At 40.0% G+C, this 14,206-nt stretch overlaps 1 protein-coding gene across 1 annotated transcript; it reads right to left on the minus strand.

The window, feature by feature from the left end:
- Positions 1-3,500: 3,500 nt before the first annotated feature.
- On the minus strand, positions 3,501-12,773 carry ppm1db (protein phosphatase, Mg2+/Mn2+ dependent, 1Db). Its single transcript, XM_026182668.2, has 6 exons — positions 12,112-12,773; positions 10,131-10,359; positions 7,769-7,893; positions 7,469-7,650; positions 6,997-7,224; positions 3,501-5,668 (listed from the first exon to the last, which is right to left on the minus strand). Exons 1-6 carry the CDS (start codon positions 12,626-12,628, stop codon positions 5,231-5,233), a joined length of 1,719 nt encoding a protein of 572 aa, XP_026038453.2. The 5' UTR covers positions 12,629-12,773; the 3' UTR covers positions 3,501-5,230.
- Positions 12,774-14,206: the final 1,433 nt, after the last annotated feature.

A 14,206-nucleotide genomic window follows, 5' to 3' on the forward strand; every position in this document is an offset into this window, starting at 1 on the left:
TCATTCACCTCAGTGTCGAGGAATTTAGGCCCACTGTTATTTGCTAAATTGATTTAATTTAGCCATTTTTTTGGGTGTTTTTTGTTTGTTTTATATCGTAAACCATGAGCTTTTAATGCAAATTTCCTGAGAGGAAGCATCATTGACCATTTTGTCCGGGATGATTCGGTTTTCGATTTATAAAGTAAAGTAAGAAGTGTTGAAGTCTGTAATATGAAGCAGGTTCATCATACTGAGCAGCTTATAGGGCTTTATTGTGCTGTTTTAGGAATGTGGTGCTTCTTAAGAACAATAAAAACTGATTGCTGCCCAAAAAGCAATAGAGAAAGAAAATTTACACTTACCAGAAAGTCACTTTGACAGTACCATTTTGGACCATATTTGGACCATTTCTACATGGCAAAGATTCAACAAGGTGCTGGAAATATTTCTCAGAGATTTCAGTCCACACGGTTTGTGCATGGTCTCCACATCCATGTTGCAAACTTACCATTCGACAGCATCCCAAAGATGCTCCAGTGGATCAAGATCTGGTGAATGTGGAGGCCATGTGAGTGCAAGATAGAGGGACACACTGTGGTCATAAAGGGATGAACACTGCCACAACAATGCGCAGACTGTAGTTTTTAAACCATGCTTACTTTAAACTTTAGAAGGTTGTCCTGACCATGTCAGTGTGTCTAAATGTACTGAACTGATGCCATGTGATTGGTTGATTAGATATTTGTGTTAATGAGTAGTTTGATTGCTTACAAGTGTAAGCAATCATAGTCCATACATTTAAAGTCCCTACCCTCATTTCCACACTTCTGCCTTCCCTTCTCTCTTGCTGTCTCTGAACACGGATTCCCTCTTTTCCTCTTCCTTTGTCTTTAGTAGGAAAGTTTCTACTGGCAACCTATTAGCCAACAGCACCAAATGAAGTCTCAATTAATGCAGACTCCTGCTGACCCAGTTTGAAAATCAAATTCAGCAGCATTCTTGATTTGGTAAAGCCTTTACATTGGATGCTCTTCCTCAAGCAACCCTCCCCATTTATCAGAGTTTGGGACCATCACTAGGAGTACACTGGCTTGTGGTCCCTCTTTTCCCTGGGTGGGTTTGCAGTATGAGCGAATGACCGAAAAGAAGGTGTGGTGACTGTAAGAAAAAGGAAAAAATAATAAAGTGAAAGATTCCTGCCTGATTTAAGTGCATATTGTGCAAATGGAAAGGTGCAACAACACAGTCCATCGAGTTAAGCTGCATTACTTTGGAGCCTGATACTATTCAGTAGCTATCATCAAGAACAGTTAAGAAGCATAAGTGGAGACTTTATGATTTATAGGACAGTGCCTTTAATCAAAGCTACTAAGCAGGCTTAAAAAGGCAGCAATAATTTAGGACATCTGATGAATAAATCAAATAATGATGACTTATAATTATTATGGAAAACTGGAAAACTATCCAAGTCTAATTTTTACACTAGTAAAAAGATCAAATTTTATCTTTCAAACAGTATTTGAACACAATCCAGCACACATTGTTTGGAGAGAGACCAGGGGGAGAAAATGAGGGCACGTCATTTTACATCATGTGGAGAAGTCACTCTCGTCATAACACTTACTCTAGAGCCTCCCAAGAGTGGCGCAGGGCAAGCCATTAAAGGTCTGCTGAGATGCTGCCCGAAGGAGACGGGACACTTGGAGAGAAACAAGTCAATTAGTGAGAGTGTGAAGGTGGCAGGTGAGCAAAAGTCTAAGTTAATCAATGGAATTTCATGTGACACATGACAATGAAGTGCAAGATTACTCAGCACATGTAAATGTTTGCTGTAGATTGTACTATGTACACACATGAAAGAGTTTGGGAGATAAACTAAAGAAAATCACATTATAAATAATGTCTGCTAGCCACTGGGGGACTGATTGCTGCCAGAAAAGCTTGAGCTTCAAGTTGTTTATAGGAGCTTCTCCACTAAATCACTCAGGTTTTCACTTAAATTTGCAACCGCATCTGCCTATGAGACTGAAAGTTTGAACTCTTTCCTCCTACTCCGAGTAATCTTTGGAGTTCTTTTCTGAACTGAGTTTTTCTGTCTTATTCCAGGCCTGTTGTGAAGTGCATCGGAAGTTGGTGAGGATGGTACCCTTCATGGCAGCAACCCTTCAAAAATCCTGTTCTAATAGTGACCAAACCAACAGTATGGGGGAAGGAATGAATAAAAGGGGACATTTGCAGACTAGAGATGCAGTTTGAATGTATTCATGGCATTTTTTGCTCCTCACTTTTTCCAGATTTCCTTGGAATATGGAACAGATGTACCTGATCTTCTCTGTTCCTTTTCTTCTAGCAGGACATGTCTGACTTTTAGTATTGTCTTTGCTCCCCTTTTTTATAAATTAGATAGCAATTAACTGGCAACTATAACTGTCAGAGTGAAAAGTACAAAACTAAAAGTACATTAGTCTCCAAAACACAGTGGAGTTTAAGGAAGAAGCATAACCTGGAAATATGCAAGTGCATCAATAGTGTAGAACATTTGTGTAAATGCACTTAACGACATTCCTGTAGCTGTCACATCCAGTTTGCTCTCCACTGCCCTCCTCGACTGGCTCTGATCATGCTTATTTGTAAGAAATTCAGACAGGCGGAGCAGAGAGAAATGCGGTGGACACAGTGATGCTTCGCTGGCTGATGTACAGCGACAGACTGCAGTAAAAGGGAAACGTTGCGTGTTAGGTGGGTCAGCAGATGCCGAGCTGACAGTCGATGAAATATTTAAGTCAACACAACGCTATCATGGATCTGATGTCTGTAACGTGTAAGTGAAATGCAAAGTAGAGAGTGTGTCAGAGTCCATGTTACTACAAAAGACTTTGTTTCTTTCTAAATATAAATGATGGCATGTAGTATGAGAAATTACATTTAACTATAAATAAAATCCACCTATTTAACAACATATATTAAAATAGCGTAAATTAGCACAATCCTGTATTGAAATTTGTTTTTTCCATGTATTTTTCCTTTTAAAAAGGTATAAAAATGCTGGACAGCCAAAGCATTTGCAAAGTCAAACCAACCTTTTTTCCACCATGTTGGGAGTTTGGGTTTTTTTTGTCCTAAAACTGTAGCTCTTATCAGTCCATGTTTTTGACCACTTTTCTTATTGAACATCTAAAAAGAGAGGTTCAACAAGAAATTATTTGTCCAAAAACTGTATCATAAAGAGCCACATTGCAAGTCATATATATTAGTGATTTAGATCTGTGGGATTTATATAAGAGATACCCAATTTGTCTGGTAAAGATGGCATTCAAGCCCTTTACATTGCTACCATCTACTGGATAATAGCAGCAAATGCATGGTCTATTACCTCTCTTCTCCCCCTCTACAGTATATCTCAGCACCACGCTAACTCAAGACTATATACTGTGCACAAATGTCTACTGATTAAGCAGCTTTACCAAACAGCTAATCTAGTTATCAAAGTTGGGAAATTATTGAATGATGACGCTGTGTGAAAAATGAGAACTTTATTACAACACGCAAACACTTTATACCCAGTCAACTTTCAAAGTCTGTAACTTACACAGTTAAATCTTGAAAACCGGCAGCATTTGGATACAAAGTCAGACCAAAGCATTTTAATTTGTCATAACACACCACATGCCCATTAACACCCATCTGGACACGTCACAAAACATTGAATAGATCTGAGCATGCCAGACTCCTGAAACACCCCGATTACTTTGCATAATAATGTACTGTACAAACTTCTATTGCATATTGACGCACCGTACAAAAACGAACAAACGGCTCAAAGTAACAGGAACAAAATATTAACCACGCAGAGCAGATTTAGTGTGATGCAGTGCAAATGGTAGAATTAGACTAACGACTAATTAGACTAACTGAAGGTGTGTGGCGTTCGAGGCTGGGCCACAGAGATTGTCACCAGTTCGGTTCCCAAATATGTAAAATAATGTGAAGAGCACGTCGGACTCGTCTGTGCTAAGGCATCCATGACATTTTAAAATGGAAAAAGAAGGCAACGAATGAGCCGGGACTTTTGCTGAGCTGCCGTATAAACACAACACCATGAATCGGGTACTTAATGTAGTCAACTCATGGAACATAAAGTGTTGCCTTCGCAGAGTCAAACAAGCTGCGGATGCAAAACCATGCATATACAAAGAATACAGTATAGAACAACAAAGAGGAAGACATGTTGAAGTTGTTAGTGCCTAGTGAACAGGTAGTGTGCTTGGCGTTTCCAATACGTAGACACCCGTTCGAGTCAATAACCTCTTTAGCTGCCTTTATTAAAGTTGTAAAGAGGTCCAAAAGTGTCATTCAATTGGCCAAATGATAAATAAAAATAAATTAAGGCGAGTGGAACAGAACAATAGGAAAACCCAAAAAGGAAAAAAAGAACTCGAAAACAGTAAATGACCATTTCACTCAAATTGTGTACAAACTATTATGAGAACATGTAATCTGTGTGAAGTTAGCCTTTAACACAACACAAGCTATGCATGAAATTCATCAATCATATGAGTAAAAGCTGTGATCATAACAGCACATAATTAATACAGATTAAAACCCAGAACCTGCATAATTTCCTCACACCTGTTGCTTGAACCCTAAAGAATAATAAGTACTAGAGGCATCTCTCCAAGTGAATACACAGAACCTGAGCCTCCCCATTTGATGTGAACTGGCTCTGAACCCTTTCCAGATGCTGAGTCAGTAGCACATTTAAACTCAGCAGGGATCCAAACAACTGATGTGAAATATTAAATCTAGTCAAACAAAGGCTAGCATGTAATACCATCCACCAAGTTAAAAACAACAACAAAAAAACAATCTACAATAGTTCATGAACAGTTGATTAAAAATCTCGAGGATCACATGCTTAACAGTTCTGCTGAACTGATGTTGTGCCAGATTTTCTGATCTCCCATTAGCTGGCTTATGAATATATTGTACAAACTTAAAAGTATGACACTTGGTAGCGTAAACAGGGCAAATCAAAACTCAAACACAAAGTGGGGGCAAAAAAAATATAAAGGAATAACATATTCACAATTTCTGACATATTTACAAAAGGAAAAAAAGGACTTTGTAGTAAAATTATACATTTAGGAATAGGCCTGTGGCACACCTGGTTCAAAGTCAACACGATGCACATCATTAGTTCATTAGTTCAGCGTCGCGGCCAGAAACCACCTTGTGTATGAGACCAGATTCAGCACACGCACAAGGCAGCGTTGTGGTGCTGTGAAAGGATGCTGCGTTCCTCAGAGGAGCTTCTTTCTCTGCTTTGAGTTTGAAGGGACTGTTCGTTTTCCGTCTCGCCGTGAGGCGTCTTTGGGGACAAACCTTTGTTGGGGGGCCGGCCGAGCCGACGATGAGGACCTTTGAGTTCTGGGGAGACGTGCGAACAGCGGCGAGACCTTTTTATTGGCGGAGGGGAAGTAGCACAGTCCATCTGCGTGGTCGAGTCTTGCTTTTCAAAAACATTGGCTGAATCGTCTGAAGGGGGCAGCGCGTCCCCGACGGAGTCGATGTCGGGTAAGAGCTGTGTGGTCGCACAGAAAGCGGCTTCGTAAAACCCAAATGCCTGCTCCAGAGTTGTGGAACTTTCTTTGAAAGGCGAGGGAACATTCAGTGGTTCACCACTCCACTGAAATAAAGTGAAAATTAAAAAGTTAGCATTATTATTGAGTGATTAAATAGAATTCCAAAAACTAAGTACTTTTATTTTGAAATCCAAACACAGTTGTCAAGAATAAACAAAACAAACAAAAAATTTGCCATTTAATAACTTACGGCTAAAAATGAGATGGACTCATGGAAGCTATATTATATGAATGGAGACATGGAGACAAACTCAGAGATATAAAAATGAATCTACACTAAGTTTTATGTGTATTGCATGCACATGTGATAAATGTGCAAATGATGCAAACAGTAAATATCGATATATGACTGGCATCTGAAAGAATGATAAAGGTGAGTAAATGCAGTCCTAAAAATCCCCATCTTCCATCTGTCCGCCTAAATAAACTGGTCATCTTTAACAATCATCATCTTCTCTGGAAGTGTAAATATACTCTCCCAATGCCATCTCACAGCGTTAGATGAGCTGCAGTTCAGAGTATGTGTAAAAGCGCTCATATCATAAACTCAATCATCATCAGGGTTACCGTCTTCTTGACTTTAAGGATGCTAAAGGCACTGGCGTCAATAAACACTGAAAAATTTGACATTTTAAATAAGATCTTTGACAGAAACTTGTAACACAATTCCTAGACTGATGCCAGCTGTTGTGCCAGTGCAACCTGGGAATAATCTGAGAACAGCAGCCGTTTCACCGTCTCCCACCACTGGTGCTCATTTGTCAGTAATGTTCTGGTAAATACCAATGAACAGATTTAAATAAACAAAAGCGCTACATTGGAGGTAATAATACCAGTGTTTCAGAACAAATTAGTTTAACTGGTTGTACAGAGATGTAATCATCCTTTGGTCCAAACAGCTGCGTTTTCCTATCAGATTCAGTAAGACCAGCCTGGATCTTGAGAAGGGCAAATCATGGGCTAATCATTTTTGACACATTTTCATTGCTGAGTCAGTCACCTCACTACCACTCCAGGCAAGTCCATCCCTCATGTTCTTCTCCAAATACCTCATCTTCTTCATAAAACATGCCATCCTCATGCTCCGCCTGTTGGGCCCCGAAAACAAAAAGTGATTTGGTAAACCATCGATCTTCTGATGGAAACTGATTGTGTGACCTTTGGCTAATTTCTCTAGGTGTTTACCAATAATCATATTCCAACTGGTGAAAGTATTAAAATGATAATTAAAAAAATGGACTGAAATATATATATATATAGAGGACAATACAGTGAATAGCCAAAGACAAACACACACTGTGAACACACTGGGTATATGCTTTAATGGAAACAGAGCAAAAGGAAAAGGCTAAAGAAAAGCTAGGGCACTGACCTTTGGGACCTCACATGTGTTATAAGTCGTCCCTGGGCCAGGAACGTGGTCAATTCCTGTAGCCATGTCGACAACAATCTCATCTCGATGCATAGGGATAGGTAGGCCACCGCGTTCCTGTAGGGCTAGGACGATCACTGTCGTATTATCTGCACGGAGCATGCGTTCCTTCCAAAACAACAGAGCTGTGCATCCCAGCCGGCGGGCACAAGACATTCCCTTTGGCCCCTTAATAAATTAAGAGATAAAGAGAATCAATGTTTTCAGGTTTCCAGTGATACCACTTTAATTGAAATTGTGTTTACTTGAGGTGAAAGTGTGAAAATCAATTCAAAACTGCCCCACTCTAATAAGTATAGCAGGCATCTACCTTAAGAAACGTTGTAACCGTTTTAAATTCCAAACCACTATACTGCATGTAAACATAACATTAAACATAACGTAAAAATATTAAAATGGTACTATTACGTACCACCATTTTGTCGTGACTATAACACATATTAACAGCATTCTTGGGTGGCATCATGTTCCACAGTCCATCACTGCCGAGAATAATGTAGCGATGTCGTTTGGGGTCAAGGGTCATCACGGTGGTATCAGGCTCAGGAGAAACCACAAACTCTCCACTGTAGAAATCATAGCTCCAGAGGTCACCTGTCAACACACAAGAAATTATAATTAGTGGGAATAGATTAAAAAAAAAAAAAAGGCCATTACTCACATCGTGCACTTACATTTAAACATCTCATAAATAAAGAGTTAAATTTCTCACCAAGGGATCGGGCTACGGCCAGGAAAGGGATCTGGTCAATGACTGTACTCCTCCTCACAGGGCCATTGTGGGTCAGCCTGGGCCTCTTCCACACAACACGGTTCACCCCAGATTTTTTCATTACACTACAAAAATAAAACAAAGAAACGCTTCAATACAAGATTTTGCTCAAAATCATTGTTATTAATGACACCCGCACGCATCAAGTGAACTGCAGTCATCATTCTACTGCTTGCAGTTAATTGCAGCTTGTGTTCACACAGTAATGATAGATATAATCCTGCACAATGCCAGTTAGGCTGATTTGGGCATGATCAAAAAAAACAAAACACATCTAGTTAGTTCCAAGTTGCTGGCCAAACACCCTCTGACTATTACTGTAGATAGCTATAGATACACCCATCGTCCACTATGTTGGGAACACCTGTTCAGCTGAGTGTTAATGCAAATATCTAATCAGTCAGTCACATAGTACAAATGCAATATGTTTAAGGCATGTAGACATGCTCAACACGAACTGTTGAATTTCAAACCAAGCTTCAGAATGGGGAAGAAAGGTGATTTAAGTAACTCTGAACGTGGCAGGGGTTCTGAGTATTTCGGGAACTGATGATCTACTAGGATCACACACACAACTATCTCTAGGGTTTATACAGAGGTTCCTCCCCAAAAAAGAAGAAAAAAAATCCAGCAAGCTGCAGTTCACTGGGTCAAAATGCCTTGTTGGTGTCAAAAAAAAGGGCCAAACTGTGTCAAACTAATAGGAAGACAACACTAACTCAGATAACCACTGGTTATAACGAAGGTAGAAAAAGATGATGCAGAAGAGCAGTTCTAAATCGACCACACACTGAACTCTGAAGTAGATGGGCTACAGCAGCACAAGACCACACCCAGTGACAGTCCTGTGAGCTAAGAAGCCTCAGGAAACTGAGGCTACAGTTCACTGGGCTCAGCAAAACTGAACAAGAAAAGATTGGAAGAGCCTTGATTTCTCCTGCAACCCATGGATGTTAGGGTCAGAATCTGATGTAAACAACACTAAACCATGGTTTTATCCTGCCTTGTATCAGTGATTCAGGCTGCTGGTGGTGCAATAGTGTGTGGGGGAAGTTTTTGTGGTACACTTTGCGCCCTTTAGTGCCAAGTGAGCATCATTTAAACACCACAGGCAACCTGAATACCGTTGATGAACATGTCCATCCCTTTAGAACAATGTATCTAGATGCTTATGGCTGAACTTGTGATGCTCATCTTGTAAACAAGGACCGAAATGTCTGAGGAATGTTTGGTTGCTGAATCTATACCATGAAGACTTTTTAGTTCTGATGGTGAAAGTGGCTCCAGTCCACTACCAACTAGGTGTACCTAATAGAATGTCTGATTAGTGTAGTCAGTATTATGAGAACTGCCAGCTAAAGTTAGAAAAATTGATTTGAGAAATCCCAAGCTGATGTATCAGTTCAGTCTCAAGAGTTTGGACGAAATAGCCATACCCATTTGGTCTGAAGGGTTACAATAATGTATGTATGTATGTATGTATGTATCTTTATTTATTTCAGACATAATAAAACAAACAAACAAAAAAAACCCAATATATACTCGTCTACATGTATTTTCATTTACGGATACGAATATATGTGTAGATATACACACACACACGTATTTGTACAGACAAACAAGAAATATAATAACACTATAATAACACAATAACACTGTTTATCGTCTGGTTAATGCAAAGTAATATTATCTAATATGCAACCAATGCAAATTGCTCAATAGCTGAAGCAGCAGCTAGCTAGCCTTAGCAGGGTTTCTAAAGTTCCCAATTGAAAAATGCTAAATGGATTCTATTTTATGCTGGGACCAAGCACACTTGGCTATGTTTATTTCATGATTAACGGACTCCTTTTCTGCATTATCATTAGCCAGTTTAGGAACAAGCACAATCAAGACAGCTTTTGAACTTCCACTGAGAAGCCAACCAGCCAACATGTGGCTTAAAGGTATAAGACGCCACCCACTGAGACATTAAAATATTTTCAGACATTGGTAACAAAAGGTGTTTAATACATGGACAAGTTATCCAAAAGACATTTAAGCTTGACAGAAGATCAGCAATGCTGGAACTGAACAAATGCCTGGATTTGAATGGTAAATGGGCTGGTTCTTATATAGTGCTTTTCTACTGTAGCAGACGGGGATAGAACCACTAACCGTCTGATTAGTAGGTGACCTGCTCTACCTCCTGAGCGAGAGCCACCTTACATTTATTATTTGGCTATCTGACAGAGCCTCTAACTCTGTAGTCTTGACAAGTTCCTCACAGAAGAAGTTCTCTGAGGTTCTGTTCATGACTCACCTGCCACCAAGTCGTTCAATCCTTTCCTTCTCTTTAGGAAGTTCAGGTTTATGGTCTTGTGTTACTTCAAGTGCCTGGAGCGTGATGTCAGAGTCATTTTCTTTCACTCCAACCACTACAGCTGAATCCCCTACATGGGCAACATACATGTGAACCCCACGGATGACAATGACACTAGCTGTGGTGCCCGATGTACTGGGCAGCCCGGTAATAGTCTTTGGCCACTCAGCTGTAAGGGGAAAAGAAAAGTCAAATGTAAGTCAGCTTTCTGAGACCACTTAGCAAAAAATCTAGACAAGCGTACCAATATAACAAGAAATGTTACATTAAAAGGTAAGCAGAAGTTACATTAACATTATGAATATGATACTTAGAAACTTACTCCAGACCTATGAAGCATAGAATTATAACGAATGCAAGGATTAACAGTGGATTTCTGTTTGTGTGTTAAATCTATGCCTTAGATAAGTTGTAAATAAAAACCTTAAGCTGATGTAGGTTATGCGGTTGGCTCTACAGAGATTCACAAGTCTGAATGAAGCTTCAGTGAGTTAAAAAGCTGATCCAATAAAGGTGTTAGCACAATCAGAACTAAAGGGAAGTGGTTTTAAATGGTTTTAATTGAGTTCATTGAGTCCCATTATCAATGTTGGTATATGTTTTGTTTGTTTCCCCTAAAGTTGCACTGGAAAATAATGACGTTAAACTCTTCCCAATGGAGCTGCTCCCTGCGTAAGTCGCACGCAAGAGTATTTTTTTTCTTTTTGTTAATATTGTATGATAATAAAAACAGATGCATTGACTGTAAAACAACAAACAAACAGAAAAATACAGACCTGCTTTTTCACTGCATCGAAAAACAAAAAAAGAAACTGAATTAGAAATCTAGGCAGAATCACAGTTGGAAAGCTCATATCTAAAACAGCCTACTACATAAAAAGAAAAATTACACGGTCAGCTTGCATAAGAATGAGAGGCATATGTTCACTTTTGAACCCCGAAATAAAATTTTATAAAAACCTCTACGCTGCCTTATAACCTTTAGGGAAACCACAGGAAACTGTGGATTTTGCATCTTCGTGACCTCTTCTTACAGCACCTACAGGAGGAAATGAAGATCGTGTGTTTGTGTGTGTGTGAGAGAGTGTGTGACTGTGTTTTAAGGGCGGGGGGGCACACAGCTGAAAACTGTTTTTTCACTTTGAAAAAAAATCCAGTCCCATAAAGCTGATCTTACCATATATACTTTAAAACCCGCAGTCCCATGCTATTTGGGAAAGACTGAACATTGACTCGTGGTTAATTGCATTTCATTCCATTTATCAAAAATAATGAAACTATGAATATTATCTCTGAAAAATTATCTCTAAAACAGTATTTTCCCTGCGTTTTAACCATTAATTTCTTTGGCGACCGGGCTCAGGGGGTTGGGAAGCGCATCTGTAACCGGAAGGTCGCCGGTTCGATCCCCGGGCTCTCTGTCTTGGTCGTTGTGTCCTTGGGCAAGACACTTTACCCTCCCGCCTACTGGTGTTGGCCAGAGGGGCGATATGGCAGCCTCGCTTCTGTCAGTCGGCCCCAGGGCAGCTGTGGCTACAACTGTAGCTTGCCTCCACCAGTGTGTGAATGTGAGAGTGAATGAATAGTGGCATTGTAAAGCGCTTTGGGTGCCTTGAAAAGCGCTATATAAATCCAATCCATTAATGTCTTTGCATCCTATCATATCAACATCATATTGTGACAGCCTCGAAGGCTGAGTCGAGGTCAGATGACAGCTCGCTGTTAATTGTAACGGGATTGGCCGTCGGGGGAGCCACCAGCAACCAGCTGAGTGGGATGCTGCCTCACGCGACAGCATTTTGCCATCTAAGATGCCGATACTCGTAATTGTTAGATTTTATGCCCGTCGTGCTGCAATAAAGATCACCAGCGAAAAAATATGAGGGAATAAAGTGCAAGTTAGATAACTTGGATGACTCACGTAGCTCTTTCCACATTGCGTGGTGGCAAGCGATGAAGCCTTTCCGTAGAGCGGCACACACTTCACTGTGATCCTTCGACCAAAACCCCCGTTGCCTTTTCAGCAGACCCCACAGATTCTCCCTGGCGAAATGCGCTGCTTCTCGGCCCCCGTGGCCATCGAAGACGGCGAAAAACGCCACGGACCTTCGAGTATCAACTAGATTTTCCGCGTCTTTTTGGTCTGATGTTGGTGCACTGATGTTGTCGCTATTCCCGTCTGATAAACTCTCTGTCCACGCTGCAGTAGCTGGACTCGACTCGGCGGAAACCTCGTGTCCGTGGGTCTCACTCTGAGTCTGTTTGATAGCTTCACTTTCCGCTTTCCCCGGTCCCCCGTGTCTCTGAGAATTTGGATAATCTTCGGCTGGCGTCGGCGTCGGCTCGTACTCGAGTCTTATCTCGACAACATCCTCCATGTATTTTCTCCCTCCTTGCTCGGAAAATGCACTCATACGGAATATCATTGCGTCGTCCATGACTGTGAACTCCGTGTGGCACGTACCTAAGCAATAAAAGGCTGCATGTAGTTGCTAACTGCAGCTCCAAGCTAAAATTTTAAACCGATTTTGCCGCGATTGTGTAGCCGAAGGCTTCCTGCCTTTTTTGTTTATCTTCTCAGCTACGTCCCGCTGTACGTAATGACGTCGCTTTACTCGCTCTCTCTCCCTCTCTCTCTTTAAATGCATCAACTCAGACACTTCGCATAGCACTCCCGCCTGTCGTGCTGCCTTCATGGCAGCTCGAAAACCTCGCAACGACAAGCTCATGTTATATTATACCTGAAACATTTGCTTTGGTATTATAGTGGTAACAATAAATAATTTTCAAAAGCCGACTCTTTATTTGGCTGTAGCAAATCACCCTAAGATGGCAAAAAGTAGACTCATTAAACATTATTTATTAATAACCGGACTATCAGTGACTATGTGTTCAGAAGCTTCAGTTTCTATAAATTGGGAAAATACATTTAAACATAACTGGAAGTTATGCAAGGTTTTGGTCTCAGTTATCAAAAACCGATCTGAAATAAAGCCAAAAAACCTTGTGCTTTTCAAGGTAAAGGTTTCCAATTCACAAAAAAATTACTTACTAAAATAACTGTGTCCCACTCAAACTAGTTAAGTATTAACTGCACGTAATTTGATGGTGGCTGTAACAAAAGCTTATAGTACTAGAGATACTCTACAAAAAAAAAATAAAGAAATAGAAAAAAAAATAGTTTTGTCTCCCTCCATGGTTCTACCCCGCTTTGCTTCCTGTTAAAAAGGAGTTTTTCCTTTCCACTGTCACCAAGTTCTTGTTCATAGGGGTTCATCTGACTGTTGGGTTGTTCTCACTATTACTGTAGGCTGTACTGTCTTTATCTTACAGTATAAAGCACCTTTAGCTGACTGTTCTAGTGATTTGGAAATCTATTGAAAACTGAAAATATATTGGAAACTGAATTTAACTGTGTTTTTATTGATTGATTTAGTTATTTTCCCTTCATACTCAATTACCTCAAATTACACAAATTTATCATGACTAAGCTAGCAGTTGTTCCAGTATCCTAGCATTGTGTATAACTTGTGCTATGAGAAACAATGGTTGTGCTCACACAAAGCTACAACTGCTGGACAGAAATCTCCAACACATTCCAGATAGTGTGGCGTGTGCGCTGGTCTTGTTAACTCTATAAGCTTTTTTTCATTGCTTGGGTAATGAAAACATTAATGTAAAAACCAAATGTGGAGATGCTTCTTACAGAGAGCTTATTACTGCGAGTGTTTGTCGATAGTATTATAATTTTGGTCATAGTAGACATTTACTGGCATAATGCTCGTTTCTTGCGTAGCACTTAGTCTTTCCTGGCAATGGAGATTGATCATGTTGTAAAATAAAACCACAGATTTCATTAAAACACACCACATGAAATAATGTAAAAAGTTTAGGACTTCTTACTCCAAAGCAGTGGTCTCTTTATGAGCACTTCGAGTAGTGTTACAGTAATGCCAGGTGGAGGCAGTGTTAATCCAGCCAAATAAACTATCTTTTTTTTTTTTTTTAACCTTTTC

This window comes from Astatotilapia calliptera, chromosome 10 (assembly GCF_964374335.1).
Source record: "Astatotilapia calliptera chromosome 10, fAstCal68.1, whole genome shotgun sequence".
NCBI lineage: Eukaryota > Metazoa > Chordata > Actinopteri > Cichliformes > Cichlidae > Astatotilapia > Astatotilapia calliptera.

Coding starts and splice junctions, on each gene's coding strand:
- ppm1db (XM_026182668.2), bottom strand. CDS start 12,628: ATGGACGACGCAATGATATTCCGTATGAGTGCATTTTCCGAGCAAGGA. Junction 7,894..10,130: donor ATTGAACGACTTGGTGGCAG/GTGAGTCATGAA, acceptor TTATTTTTGTAG/TGTAATGAAAAAATCTGGGG. Junction 7,225..7,468: donor ATAGTCACGACAAAATGGTG/GTACGTAATAGT, acceptor TAATTTATTAAG/GGGCCAAAGGGAATGTCTTG.